Raw genomic sequence first — 15,418 nt, 5'->3', positions numbered from 1 at the left:
CAAAATTTATTATGGTTTATAATGGCAAATGATACTTTGAATATTACATGTTAATAACTTGATTGGAATTATAACCTTGAGTTGACAGTTTGATACTTTGAAAATTTTGAGCCAGCCCTACCCCCAAGGGCTGTAGGGTGGGGCTCAAGGGAGTCAGTGTGCTAAAATTTCTTCATTTTCCTTGTTTAGAATCAGAGGTGCTAGTTTCAAATCCTTTTTAGTCTGAAATCTGTATGCTTGATATTGAATAAGTTGGTTTTATTGTTTTTTGTCACTTTGAATAATATTTCTGTTCATGTTAAAAACGAAATCAACTCTCTGTATAAATATATCAGGTGACCGTTAAGGCCTATGGGCCTCTTGTTTATTAACCCTTACTCCAAACAATCCTTGTAAACTGGTATTCTAAATGCTTACCTCTGATTACAAATTTCCCTGTATACACAGGGTCCATAGTGGCCAAGTTGTTAAGATGTTTGACTGCATGTCTACGTTCATGCACTGGTCCTCCACCACGTGCCACTGATCGGTGGCATAAATATTATAATATTGCTGAATTTAAAAAAAAAAAAAAGAAATAAGAAATACTTCAAAGGCTTTTTGTTCTATATAGGAGGAATTAAAAAAAAACCTCAATGACACTCACAATCATCCTACAGCAACAGGTTTGTTCTGACCAACTGTAAGAGTTACAGTTGTTAAAACTTCAATATCTACTGTCACTGTACTGGGAAAACAGGATGTTTTTTTAAGTGAAATATTGATTTAATTAATACCATTGTATTAATTCCAATTTTGGTTTGTTTTTGTTTATGTCCTGTTAACAGCTATGGGCATTTAATAAGGACGTGCCAGGTTTTGGTGGTGGAGGAAATTATTTTTAGCCAGAGTTTCTGGAGAAAAACCACCAACCTATATACGGCCAGTACCTGGTGACTGACCCCACATAGGTCTCCAACCCGCGACCCGGTGGTGGAGTGCTAGTGGTAGCGGTAGCAGAATGTCAGATGCCTTAACCACTTAGCCTGCAATGCGGCCCCCAAAAAATTGAACTTGTTTGTTCATTCCGCACAAATATACATTATCCACATTTATTTTCCATTATAAGAGGACATTTTTGGCATGTGGTTCCATAAATAAAACGCAATATACTATCAGGGTCACATAGGCTTTTTAAAAGGTATAATTGTTCAAAATATGGACATTTTGGTTTCCCTACAATTATGTAGATTTAGTTTTGAAGGAACAGGTGTCTGATTTGATATCCAAACATATATAATGTTGCATGGCACGGAAATAATATGTATTATATTTGTATATATTGTAATTATTTCCGTACTTGAACTGTTCATGCAACAAAAATCAGCAGCCAATTTCATACAGCTGATATACAGGTTAATTGACATATTTACATTTCTTTGCACATTGTGCCAATTTCTTGGGCTGCTCTCCCACAAGTGTCCCGCTTTGAGCAAAGCTGACGTTAACTGGTTTAAAGCAGTTTAGTGTACATATTGAAATTTCATTGCACATTACATGATTCTATACAAGTAAACATGAACATTGAAAACAAGAATGCATCCATGTGCCTTATTTTTACATAGGGTGAGGCTGATGTGAATGCCAAGGACAAAGAAAATAGGACGCCTCTACATTTGGCTGTACTCCGTTGTCACAAAAATGCTACTGAGATCCTTGTGAATGAAAGTAGGTAAAACTTTCTTTATTGAGGATATATATTGTAACAGCTAAGGGATCTGAGGGGGAAATACTGCCTTACTGGCAAGCCAGCTTATCCAGTGATGCAGTATAACCCAGGGACGCGCTCACTAGTTCAGCAACGTCGGGTGTGGTCATTAGTTGGATGGGTGACTGCCCGCATGTTACATTTGGTGGCAGCGGTGTGACTCTGTGTTCGTGTAAGGCCAGTTCACGGTGGTCAGGGAAGGTGCAGTAATAGAACCTTCAGGATTCCCACAGCCAAGTCTCGGGACGAGGCTTCTCAGAGGAGGGGATAGTGTAACTGCTAATATAAGGAATTTGCATGGAAAATACTGCCCACTGGGACCCACTAACTAGTTTAGCATTGTCAAGCCTGGTCAGTAGTTGGATAGGTGACCACCTTCACGTTACAATATGTATTGTATGAAGCGATCAAGCTTGGTCACTCTTTAGCCAACCACCATATTGTGTTGGGTGGTCCAGGATGGCAAGCTGTTCAAACAGCACTGCATCCTTTGTCAGTCTCGAAGCAGGTTTTTGTTTTTTACTATTTCACAAGAAACCTGCATGTATCCATTTTCATCAACATTTTTCTAAGGCTCAAAAACAGGGTGTCTTATGATTTTCCTGCTTTTTTTATACGCCCTTCGAAGACGGGGACGTATTATGTTTTCACGTGAGCGGGCGGGCGGGCGGGCAAACGATGTCCACTCGATATCTCGAGTAATTATTAACGGATTAACTTCAAACTTCACAACAAGGTTAATTACCATGAAACCTCGGACAAGTTCGATAACCGCCATTATCCGACCATAATTTGTGGAGTTATGGTCCTTTACTTGCCGAAACAGTGTCCGCTCGATATCTCGAGTAATTATTAACGGATTAACTTCAAACTTCACAACAAGGTTAATTACCATGAAACCTCGGACAAGTTCGATAACCGCCATTATCCGACCATAATTTGTGGAGTTATGCCCCTTTATGGACTTGCCGAAACAGTGTCCGCTCGATATCTCGAGTAATTATTAACGGATTAACTTCAAACTTCACAACAAGGTTAATTACCATGAAACCTCGGACAAGTTCGATAACCGCCATTATCCGACCATAATTTGTGGAGTTATGCCCCTTTATGGACTTGCCGAAACAGTGTCCGCTCGATATCTCGAGTAATTATTAACGGATTAACTTCAAACTTCACAACAAGGTTAATTACCATGAAACCTCGGACAAGTTCGATAACCGCCATTATCCGACCATAATTTGTGGAGTTATGCCCCTTTATGGACTTGCCGAAACAGTGTCCGCTCGATATCTCGAGTAATTATTAACGGATTAACTTCAAACTTCACAACAAGGTTAATTACCATGAAACCACGGACAAGTTTGATAACCGCCATTATCCGACCGTAATTACTGGAGTTATTACCCTTGGTTTCATTAATGCGATGCATGCGTTCCATGATGTTGTATTGCACTCATTGATCTACCAGTTATGTTGAATGATTTCTCTTTTAATATCAATTACTCACAAATACTTCATATATTTCAATCATACAAACAACTGCTCATTCAATGTGTGACGGGCGTATTATATACCGCTCGCGGTAACCTTGTTTCTACATATGTTACATACCTGTACATGTTCAAAAATATTATCAAAACTTATTTGAATTGATGAAAAAAAGTATTATTTTGCCAAAGCGATGTACTTTTATCATCTTGAACTTGATTTTATATGAAATATTTTACTTAAAACTAATGTGTCAGTGTTTGCATTATCTGACTTTGTTTTTTTACTACAGATTGTGATGTGAATGCTCAAGACGATAACAGCAACACAGCACTTCATCTGGCTCTAGGCAATAGCTCACTGCCACAAGCGGTGAGTAGTTCACAATGACTATCTTTCGCAAAAGTCAAAGGTTCCTGTATCCATAACCAAGTTAAAAGTCATAACTTATAACAAAAGTCAAGGGTTATCTTATCACATAGGTCAAAGGTTATCAATCTCAAAGGTCAAGGCTTAATCCACCACCAAGTCATCTGTCACATATGCCAAGGGTTATTTGTATATGTAAAGGGTTATAATCACAAAGATCAAGGGTTATCCATCACGTAGGTCAATGATTATCTTTCATAAAGGTCAAGGTCATCTATCACACAGATCAAGGTCATATTACATAGAGCAAGGGTTATCTGTCAGATAGGTCAAGGGATATCTGTCACAAAGTCCAAGGATTATCTATTACATAGTTCAAGGTCATCACTAATACAAAGTTGAATGTCATATATCACATAGCTAGGTTAAGGGCATCTATTACAAAGGTCAAGGCTTTCTATCACATTTTATTTTAGGTCAACTATCATCAGGTTTTAAGAAAATTGTTTATATCGCTGGCCTGTTGAAGTATAAATAGTTACAATGACTACAGAATATGATTTTGTTTATAGCTGGTACAACAGTTGGGATTGGCTAAGCAGACAAGCAGTGAGGACGTTAGTGAAATAATCTGTTTCCTCCTGGAACATCAGGCCAGTATCACCCTGAAAAACTCGGACGCAAAGACGGCACTTGACCTCACAAGCGATCCCATGATTCGAAAGTTCATGGAAAGGTTTGTTTTCATTGCATTTAGCTTAACCATATATATATATATAGTCTAAATAATGTTGATTTTTATTGTCAATCACAAGCCATTCTGAAAAGTGTGGTTATTGTGATACAGACGTATGTGGGATATTAATTTTGAAAGTTAATGTTCAATGAACTAGATTGACCCTTGATTGTTTCTCTAGTTAACTCTTTTTATAAAGTCTATCAGAAAGATTGATATAATTTTAAATGGCTGCATGTTAATTTTCATTGAACATGCATCGTTAGTTAATGCTTTGAGTATTTGTCTGATGAAGGTGACAGAACACTAGTACTAGTCATCATAGTGTCACATATACCAGTTCACTTGTACTGCTGTACTATAAATCAGTATACATTCTGTATGATCTACCAACCCAAAGAAAATATTTAAAAAAACATAGTAATATCAATGTACAACTTTGATTGATAATGAACTTGATAGCCTTTGTGATCTGCAATCTAAAAAAGGGTGAAACTAGGGTTATCTCCCTTGACCACTATTCATCAAAATGTCGCACAAATAAGTCGAATCAGTTCACTAGTTGTGCTTTATAAACCTGATTTTTACAGTGTATCTCTAGGGGAAGTATAAATCAGCGAGATATTTTATTTCACAGATTCCAAGAAAAAAAATCAGATTCCAAAAGGCAGTCAAAGAAGGGGACACGTTTCCCAGCACATTGGGAGTCTATGACGACTGAACACATGCGTATCATCTTGAAGAGTAATGGGGGAGGAATAATCAAGATGGAGTATGAAAATGTGGTAAAGAAATTTGCTCGTTCACTACCACAAGCTCGTGTACTCAAAGTGGAACGAGTACAGAGCAAGTTCCTTTGGGAAGTCTACTACATGTGAGTACCCTTTTTTTCCCCATAGCTCTAACCCTATAAGTCTTCCTCCTTCACTATTGTGAGCTTATTAGCTGGCCTAAGGCTTCATTTGAAATAATGTAAAGGTGCAGATAATCCATTGCTATCTTTCTTATTATATCTAGTATTTTCATATGTTCCTATACTTTCTACGTCTCTAGAGAGGATGTTTATTTGACCCTTAGGAACATAAATGATGAAAGAGTCAAGGGCATCAATCAACATGAACAAATTGTACTGTAGCCCTTAATCTCAGCAGATCTGACCAAATGCAATAATTACAGCTTATAGATCTGAGGAATAAATTTGAAATTTATTTAGCCATGTTTGACTTCTCTAATTCTGTGTGTAATTGTAGTGTTACAAATATGCAGTGTAACTGATAAACGATTAAAATCAAGAACTACCTACCGGAATTTGAATGTTAGGAATATCTGGAGTGTGATTCTAAATTGTTGAGAAATATTCACCTATTGTTAGAAAATGCACATGTTACGTATATGGTTTCCGTGGTTACAGGACAAAGCGTAAATTGGAGCGACAGTATGGTGGATTTGGCACTGCCAATGAGCGTGAACTATTTCACGGTACAATACCTGATGTTATAGATGTCATCTGCAAACAAAACTTTGACATGCGCCTGGCTGGGGGTCGTATTGGAACTCTCCTTGGCAAGGGAACCTATTTTGCAGCAGAAGCCAAAACATCAGATGGCTATGCTTCACCGGACGGAAATCGTCACAAATTTATGTTTTTGGCTAAAGTCCTGGTGGGAAAATCTTGCGTGGGCAACAGCGATTATTCTCGGCCTCCTTCCCAGGACCCAAGTGATCCTCAGGCAGTACTGCATGATAGCTGCGTGGACAACACCAGAGATCCCCGCATCTATTGTGTGTTTGATAACAACCAGTACTACCCAGAATATCTCATCGAGTATGTCTAGCTTATATGTACAATGTATGACACAACAAGGTTTACAGCATTTCTTTGTCTTAAATTATGTCCCAATACATGATTATTGTAAATAAAATGTCAGTGAATTTTTATGAAAGTTGGATATCAATGGAACAACTTTGAAATAGATTTTCATTCATCTGTGCCAAATTAACCTATCAACTTGATTACAATGAAACCTCTCGTGGTCCTTGAGGAACATGAGAAGAGATGCAACAACAAGATGGCTTCCACCATGGCCTCTGATTGGCTGATCAGGTGCTTTATGATTAAGGTATAATGGGTAAACATTGTTCTTTCTTTGTGAAAATGATACATAGGGGTTATATACTTTACATGAGATAACTAACTTATTGAAATTGCTGTGGGAATTTGTCTGAACCTCTGGGAACTGTCCAGGGAGTTATTGTATAGGGATGTCTTAGTTTTCAAACTACACTAAGAAGATATTGAAATTGCTGTGGGAATTTGACTGAACCTCTGGGAACTGCCCAGGGAGTTATTGTATAGGGATGTCTTAGTATTCAAACTAACACACAGCTGTTTAGCGACTAATTAGTCCCTGGACAGCAAAGTCACAACCAAAGTTGATATAGTCAATTAAACAGATTAGTTTTATATAGAATGAATATACATGCTTCTTTGCACAATGCTTACAATTTAATATATACCGTAAACAGAGAAATTTTCCTTAGATTAATTTTCGCCTGGTGGCTCTCCATAATTTATCTTTACAGCAAATATAAATAGACAGCATAATAACCTTAGTAATTAAATGTGAAGATACACAAAAAAAAAATTGTGCTGATCACCTTTTGAAGAACTGCATGGGCCCAGGTTTTATATAACTCAATGGTAACCTTTGGTATCACTTTGTATAGATAAATCATTGATATGATCCTTTATGCTTCCATTTTAAAATAAACATCAAGCATTTAATATTGATGCTAAGAAACAGGATTCTGATCATGAGAGCCACTATCATACATTCAGTGACAGTCATAACTTATACTGATAAACTTATAAGTGTGAAAAAATAATGTTCTTTGACCTGTATATGTCTGGTATACATTATGCATGTACATGTACTTTAATGTAGAACAGTATACTTTTATGTTTTCAACTCCCAACAGATTGCTGGCCTTTTTACATGTAATTAGAAACAAATGCACAATTTTATGTATTTATATATGTTTGCCTTTTAAATATGTCTCCTAAATAAGGGCTGCTGTTGTATAGTATATATACTAATACAGGTTAAATGTACACTGTTTGGAGTTCTGAGCTATATATCTGAGTGCTTGCCGTTATACCTATATATATCATTGTAAATGACATTGTGAAAAGTTTGTATCAATTTGATTATAGTTAATTTTAAATTTTTGAAATAAACTATTTTCATAATTTTTGCATATTTTTTAGTTTGGTTGATATATTTCATTATCTAATAGGGGGCCCAGAGGGCCTGTATCACTTACCTGGATATGGTTAAAGTACTTGATATGACTCAGGTAAAGATATAGCACTCCATGGTACTGTATGTACTGTGTGTATGTGAAATTTCAGAAAGATCCATCCAGTATTTCTGGAGATAACGCGAGAACAAACTTCAAAGATGGCAGCCTCGTGGCCATCTTGTTTTAATGAATACACACACTTATAGTAACAGGCACTACTGGACAACTTGATGGAGACAAAATTGGGATAAAATCCCGTAATCACTATGGTAGAAGGATTTCAAAGGTTTTATCACTATTTCCCCTATTGGGCCCTGCCCCCTCTCCCTGGGGGCCTCACCCACTGTTTATAAAAAAAAAATGAGTGCCCAAGGACCCTCTAGACCAAATTGGTATGAAATCCCTATGACAGAAAAAGGATTTTAAAGGACCCACCCCTCTGCCCCCACCCTCCCTTTATCCCAACGGTAGAAGAAAGATTTTAAAGGTTTACCTCTATTTCCCCTATTCAGACCTACCTCTCTACACCTAGGGGGACCACACCCACCGTTTATGCAAAATTGAGTACCCTTGGCCCAAAGATGCTCCAGACTTAATTAGGATAAAATCCCTTAATCCCTATGGTAACAGAAGGATTTTAAAGGTTTACCTCTATTTCCCCTATTCAGACCCTCTGATCTGCCCCCAGGGGGGCCACACCCACCATTTATACAAAATAGAGTGCCCTTGGCCTAAGGATGCTCAAGACTAAATTGGGATGAAATCCCTTAATCCCTATATGGTAGAAGAAGGATTTTAAAGGTTGTACCTCCATTTCTCCTATTGGGTCTGGCTCCCCTGCCCCCAGGGGGGCCACACCCACACTTATACAAAATTGAGTGCCCTTGGCCAAAAGATGCTCCAGACCAAATTTAGTTTAAATCCACTTAGCCATTCAGAACTAGAAGCGTTTTAAAGGAAAACTTGACGGACAGAAGACAGACGCAGCGCCAAAAGGGCAAGTGAGCTAAAAACAACCACATCAACATGAAATGCTGACTTATTACTGTAAATAAATAGGTAGCTTTACATCTTTCCTCCATGGACATTGTAGTAAACTTCAATAGATGAGCAATAACAGGAATTGAATAAATATAAATTTCATTTATTTTACAATTGTAAAACAAGTTTTCTAACTTATGTAAGTCACTTTTGTTGGCCTGGATGGAGGTGTGCAGGCGTCTTTAAGTGGGAGGAAACTGGAGAAAAGCCATGTGGTCGAGCAGGTGACCTGATACCTTTTCATGTCCGATCGGGGAAACAAACCCTGGTCCGCCCAACCTTCCGAAGGTAAACTTGATGGCACTGACAATTTTTGCTCAACTGGCTCAAAAGGACAAGTGAATATTCATCCATCTTGGAGCAACAGCCATCATTTGTTCAAATGAATGACCTTGGCCTGCATTGAAGACCATTGGGGTCAGATATGTTATTTTAAAAAACTTCTCTGAATAACCAAGAAGCATTGGGTAATGATATTTGCATGACCAGAGGCATACGTGCTGAAATAAAAGGCTATCAAATCTGTCCAAAGGATTGACCTTGACCTACTTTAAAGGTCACAGGGGTCAAACTTGTTAAAACATTTAATCAACTTGTCAATAACCAAGAAACCTAGGGTGATGATATTAGGCCTATGACATGCTGGAATTAAGGGCTATCAAGTTCAGGCAAATATCTTTTACCTATTTTCAAGGTCACAGGGGTCAAATGTAAACAACTTCATGTAAGTGATCCAGTGGCCAAAGGTCATGTTATTTAACACTTTCCATTTCCATTTGGTTTGTTCAAATGAACTCGATTTGGGGTGTGAGCCAATTGCAAGTCACCTAAATAAAACAAAATTGAAAAAATACCAATGTCTAAAGGTGTGTTTTAGAAATTTTATTTTTATTTCCATCAAGATCATTCATAACCATCATAAGGTATTAGAAGGCCACAAGTACATGTGAAAATGTTCTTACTTTATATAAATCACATCTTAATAGTGCATAAGGATCCTGCCTTTAGATGGATTCTAAATTGAATTTCAAAATAACTAAGATATCACAATGTAATTCAATTCATGTTAGATAAACTTATTAAGCAAGCTGGACATACATGTCAAAATATAAAATTTGGGGATATATTTAAAAGATTTTCTTATCTTAATTTGATCATTATTGTAATGTTCATTAACACATGAAAACACAGCAACAGAATTTTTAATATATATATATACCAATACCGGTATTATAAAAAGAAAAATTCTCAACAATTTAACGAGTCTTTAGTACTTTCATCTCTTCTAGGAGATTCTTCATTCTTCAATACCGGTATATATTGAAACACACTTAATGTTCAAAAACCAAAATTTAAATATGGAAATAAAATAGTTACATAACTGTCAAGATGTAACTGCATGATCTTGTTTTCATTAAAATACATGTATCAACATATAAGAGTTTGTCAAATGCTTTATTCACACAAAGAAAAATATATATTTAGAAACAATGACAGAATCATGCATTCACAATTTATTATCTAGAGAGTGGGTATCAGTCTTAATAAAGCACTTCCAGCAACATGACCCCCTTACTTTTATGTGTGAGGGTTTGTGCATGTACTACTTAAAAGTATGTCAGTCTAATTTAAATGGCTCATTTATAATGTCATACCATTTGAATGCTGGCAACACCACAGACACTGCAGTACCCAGTCAAGACCATATTTGAATGCTAAATACATCAGACACAGCACTACCCAACCAAGACCATTTTATACTCCCCTCCAGGCAGGTGAAGTTAAGCAAGTAAAGTTTAGTGTCTTGTACAAGGACACAATCATATGCTGTTGTCTGTTAAAATCGAACCTATGCATGATCATATTGATTGACAATTATGATGAACATACAAAACCAGTAATGTACAAGTGTGAGTACAAATTTACCTTCCATTGGTCTTATACTGGCCAACGTTTAATACCGATTAAATTCACAACTAATGCCCAGAGTATAGCATTTAATTGTAAATTAGTAGAACTGTTATCTACAAAAGATCTTGTTTAATTATTTAAACTTTATTCAGCATCTAATATAACAATGAAGAATTTTTATTTTGTTGCATATGTGGGTCCATTCTTAGAATCATCAGTAGTAGTTGAAGACTAATGGTATGACGTCGACAACGAGAAATCAAAACGAGAAATCCATATATCCAAATATTAGCTCGACAACAAAAGTCAGTAACTAATTGATAATCATATACCTTAATTCTTGAAATGCACATCATGTTAACTGAAAATCATTACCATATGAATATTGAATTTGCTTCCCAGAAACTTTAACCATACAACAATACATGTACAGTCAAGGATGGAACAGTGGTGTAAAATGTTCTATTCACAAAATAGAACAATATCTCCTTCAAAGAGTAATGCTTACTGAACCATACAACAATACATGTACAGTCAAGGATGGAACAGCTGTTAAAATGTTGAGCAAACCTATTCTTGATTCAATTTGTGGATTTCATTATTGGGTTACAACGAATGGGTTCCATCCAAAAAGGAGATTGGTTAATGGGGCGATACAACATCTTGGGTTGTTATCAAATTGCAAAATAATTAAAGGACCTAGTATAGGTATTGTATGGCTTGAAAACTGGCTGTATCACTATTAGAGAATCACCAGGTATGTCATAAAAGGTTATAGTTTGGACGTTAAGTTAACAACTATATAATATACTATACTGTAAGATGGGATTTTTTTGTGTTTTGAAATATTTGCGATTTGAATATTGCAGTGTTGAAATGTTTCCATTGGCATTGGTTCTGAAATCAATGTGTTTCTATACCATTATATCATGTTTTATTATCCGTAAACAATATTTGGTTGTGGACCTGCGTTCGTTTTCTTTTAATTGCCTTTATTAATTAATTCTCCGGTAAAGTTACATGTATCAGCAACTTGTTGATCAAATTAATGTCACAATAAATGACATTCACATCATCATTTTTTCCAAATGCATTAAGATCAAATTTGATACTATCTTTTCAACAAGTATCTCAAATATTAAGGTATTTAATATAAGCTGTGTTGATAATTATCCTACACCATTTGTTAAAGTGTCGTTTTTTAACTAGTATCAGCCACTCGAAGGTGCTTCAACATACCTAGATACACAATTCATTCAATCACATAAACAGTTCATACATATACATTTAATTAACAATCAAGCAACTCAAAACTAAAAGGATTTTACTGCTTGTCCCCTTTGTCCTCCACATCTGAAGGCTTTCAGGTGACCTTCCACACTTCTATTTGTATTTCAAAGAAGTAACAGGGATTTCATGAGTGGCTTAAAATTGAGTTTTTCTTAGTGAGCATTTAAAATAGAATTAAATATTATAGCACCCCTGTGATTGTTAAACTATCATTTGTTGTCTTATTCAAATCAAAAATCAAACCTGTACTTGTCTGTAGTTTTTGCCTTTTTAAATCAACTTACAGAATGAAAGCACATTTGACGCAAATTAGTAATTTCTTTTATTGTTAAGCAAATACTGTGACAAATTGTTAAATAATTCAATATTTTTTGACAATAAATGAAACATCAAATGTGGTCATCTCTGTAGGTACGTAGATAAGTCATCCTCTTCAATAGAACAGATAAACACCACACAATGGATTATTCGAATCACATCCAGAACAGTTGAAAACATGCAAAATGAAACATGAAAGTGAATTCTCAATTTGTTGTGTACCTGTTGTTATTTGATATTTATTTTTAAAGTGTCAATATATCAGCATCAAGTTGAAGTAGTCTATTATAAAAACCCTCATCTATTGGGCTATGCAAATAGGTTATTTTATTGGTGATAATACTATATGTGATGACATGGCTACCGACTCCGCTACGCAGTGTTAGTACAGATTTGAGTCGAAAATGTCTCTCACACACTTTTCTCCCTCATGAAAATTTTGAAAAGTTGGCAAGTGTGCACTAGCAAAATTTGCATTAACAATAAAAACACTACAAACAATGATGCTAAAAATATCACAGAGCATCAAGTTGAGTGTGGAGATGCAAATTTTTTACACATCAAGTTTTTAACACTACATGTTTATTATACTAGTGGTTTATGATGAATAGGTACTCTATGTGTATTTGGTTATAAGATAAATCAGGGGTACACAATTCCACTGCCTCTACACCTAGATTTTGTGTCCAAAGTAGTTACAATTTTCAATGTTTACGTTAATAATAATAATAATAATTTGAGGTTCTTCTATACTGCTTTATCACAACCTAGTTTGTAGGTCGTCTCAAAGCGGTTCACAAATTATTATCCGAGGTTATAGGGCCTTTGCAACCATGCAGCCAATATCTTTTTCAAATCCTTGATCATGAGGAGCATACAGCCGGTGCTGCCATTTCGGCACTCACAGCTCAAATTCAACAATTCTAGCACTGCCCAACCACGTACCTACTCATTTACAGCTGAGTAGACTGGAAAAAGCAGAGTAAAGTATCTTGCTCAAAGATACAAACAATGCTGTGAAAATCATTAACCACCATTAATAATAAAATTTTACTCTAAAGAATTAAACGTTTTATTTATACCCATATATTTATTACAATTGTCTAATAAATGCAAGTCAAGGAGAATATTTTAGAATTAGAACTGTTAGACAATGGCTTATTTAACTATCTACTGCTCATTAATATGACTTTTGTTTGTGTTACCTTCCCTTAAATAATCACTGATATGGAATGCATTTTTGACATTCAATTTTATATAAGGTTATTTTCTGGTTCTTGTTCATATGTATATCACATGTAGTTCTTATTATAGTTAAAGATACCCTGCTCTGCATTGTTAGGTAAATAAAAATTAATTCTGATAAAATCAGCAAATTCATCCTGTAATTACTGGTGATTTAATTAGGATCCCAAGTTTTGCATGAAAAGAACAAAAAGTTATCTGGGTTTTCTGCTTGAATAAAAGGAATAAAAAGGGCAATAACTCTGTCAAAGTTCATTTTATCGACATTCTGGATACCATATGTTAAGGCAAGAAAAGAAATAGGACGGATATGTGACATTCTGGTGAATATTTATGATTTATAAGTGAAAGAGGAAAATTTAGCTTGTCTTATATATTACACCTTTGTGATGTAAGGTGGAATTGAGAAAAAAAAAGAAAAAAAAAAAACACTTGGAAATGTCAATAAATATGTTTAAATTTATCATTAGCATCAACCTTGGTCCAGTCTTCAGTGAATGTGTGTTATACATATTGATTTAGGATCATAAGGTTCAATTAAATCTAACAGTTCAGTACAAAACATCAGAAGGCCAGAACACTGCATTTACCATTTATTACCTCTAATTTTAGCCCAACCCCTTGTGTAACAGATATACCGGAGGCTCATTATTTTTTGAATTAATCAAGCTCATATACTATATATACTGTACATTATATTATGCAGTGTTAAATTCACTTCCGTTTGAAGGACTTCACTCCCTGGGTTTGTCAGAGGCAAAGTATTCCAAATCAGCCATGTTGTTCACAAACACGACAGAATACAAACAGAATCTCGATCTAAAAATCTCTTTTTTCCAGTTGTCGTGTTATCTCTTTTTTCCAGTTGTCATGTTATCTCTTTTTTCCAGTTGTCGTGTTTTAAAAATTAATTTGGGTAATTATAAATAACTTTTTATGAGTTTTTATTAGAGACATATCAATGAATTTCTCTCTAACACATGATCACTTTTTGTATAATTCATAATGTTTAATTTGTAAAACTAGATATCACATTCATTCACATATGAATTCAGTATGTGCCAGTTTGTGTCAATTAACAAGGCCAAGGGAGACAACCTAGAATAGCATGCACACAAATACAATTTCACATTTTCTGACAAAAGCTATAACTGCACTTGATATTGTCCAGAAACCATTCTTGAGAAACAAGAAATCATCACATATATTCAATAATATATTCCGGATAATACTGATTAGTATCAAATAAACAGAATATTTTGGGATTTTTAACGTTGTCCACACAGCAGTCATAGAGCCGTGAGTGCGGGTCAGATTGGTCGACAGGTGGTGGGCGGCGATACTGGTTCTTTCCCACACAACTCTTGCCGGCCAATACACGCGTCAACACCATGTACTTGTGGCGCTTTTCATCTGCCTGGGCGTATAAATCCGAATATTTAGCTTCCACTGCAAAGTATGTTCCCTGGCCAAATATGGCACCAACACGCTCGCCAGCCAACCGAAAGTCCAGATTTTCCTTGCAAATTTTGTCAATCTTATCAGGTAGGGTCCCATGGAAAAGCTCTAACTCATTGGCTCCACCCATTCCATATTGCCCTTCTAACTGGCGCTTTTTCCTGAAAATGCAGACCGAAAATGTTTTCAAAACGTTTTTGTATTTCAAAAGTATTAATAATTACATATGTATATGAATTTGATATTTTGTTGCTTAAATTATTCATAAAGTAGTTAATGTGAAAATGTAATTAATACACAGCTAGCAATAGGCAATGAAGACAGAATAAACAATGGAGAATGAGTAAACAATTAATATGAATTACATATAATTGAGCATAAAAACGTTCTATTTCCCTGTAAGTATTTGGGCACTATTTTCTCAAGGATCCAGGATCACTGTCCTACTACACTCTGATTCACATATACAGTTATCTCCCCTTAATTTCAATCTGGAAATAAGTGTAGCA

General features: G+C 35.5%; 2 protein-coding genes across 5 annotated transcripts in view; one reads left to right on the top strand and one right to left on the bottom strand.

The window, feature by feature from the left end:
- LOC110445123 (E3 ubiquitin-protein ligase mind-bomb-like) overlaps positions 1–7,597 on the top strand; it is a 31,429-nt gene extending 23,832 nt beyond the window's left edge. For all 3 annotated transcript variants that reach the window (XM_021489537.1, XM_021489538.1, XM_021489539.1), the window contains 5 exons: positions 1,605–1,707; positions 3,531–3,610; positions 4,180–4,343; positions 4,981–5,217; positions 5,755–7,597. In XM_021489537.1, coding sequence (XP_021345212.1) covers positions 1,605–1,707; positions 3,531–3,610; positions 4,180–4,343; positions 4,981–5,217; positions 5,755–6,178 — 1,008 coding nt within the window. In that variant the 3' untranslated portion in view covers positions 6,179–7,597. The remainder of the gene's footprint in view (positions 1–1,604; positions 1,708–3,530; positions 3,611–4,179; positions 4,344–4,980; positions 5,218–5,754) is intronic.
- A 1,957-nt stretch (positions 7,598–9,554) lies between these two features.
- LOC110445122 (E3 ubiquitin-protein ligase mind-bomb-like) overlaps positions 9,555–15,418 on the bottom strand; it is a 36,836-nt gene continuing 30,972 nt past the window's right edge. For both annotated transcript variants that reach the window (XM_021489536.1, XM_021489535.1), the window contains exon 19: positions 9,555–15,070. In XM_021489536.1, the coding sequence (XP_021345211.1) occupies positions 14,650–15,070 (421 nt within the window). In that variant the 3' untranslated portion in view covers positions 9,555–14,649. The remainder of the gene's footprint in view (positions 15,071–15,418) is intronic.

Source organism: Mizuhopecten yessoensis, unplaced genomic scaffold (assembly GCF_002113885.1).
Source record: "Mizuhopecten yessoensis strain PY_sf001 unplaced genomic scaffold, ASM211388v2 scaffold2087, whole genome shotgun sequence".
NCBI classification, from domain to species: Eukaryota; Metazoa; Mollusca; class Bivalvia; order Pectinida; family Pectinidae; genus Mizuhopecten; species Mizuhopecten yessoensis.
Note: the sequence above shows the minus strand (reverse complement) of the source record. Positions and strands in the feature narration are given on the sequence as shown.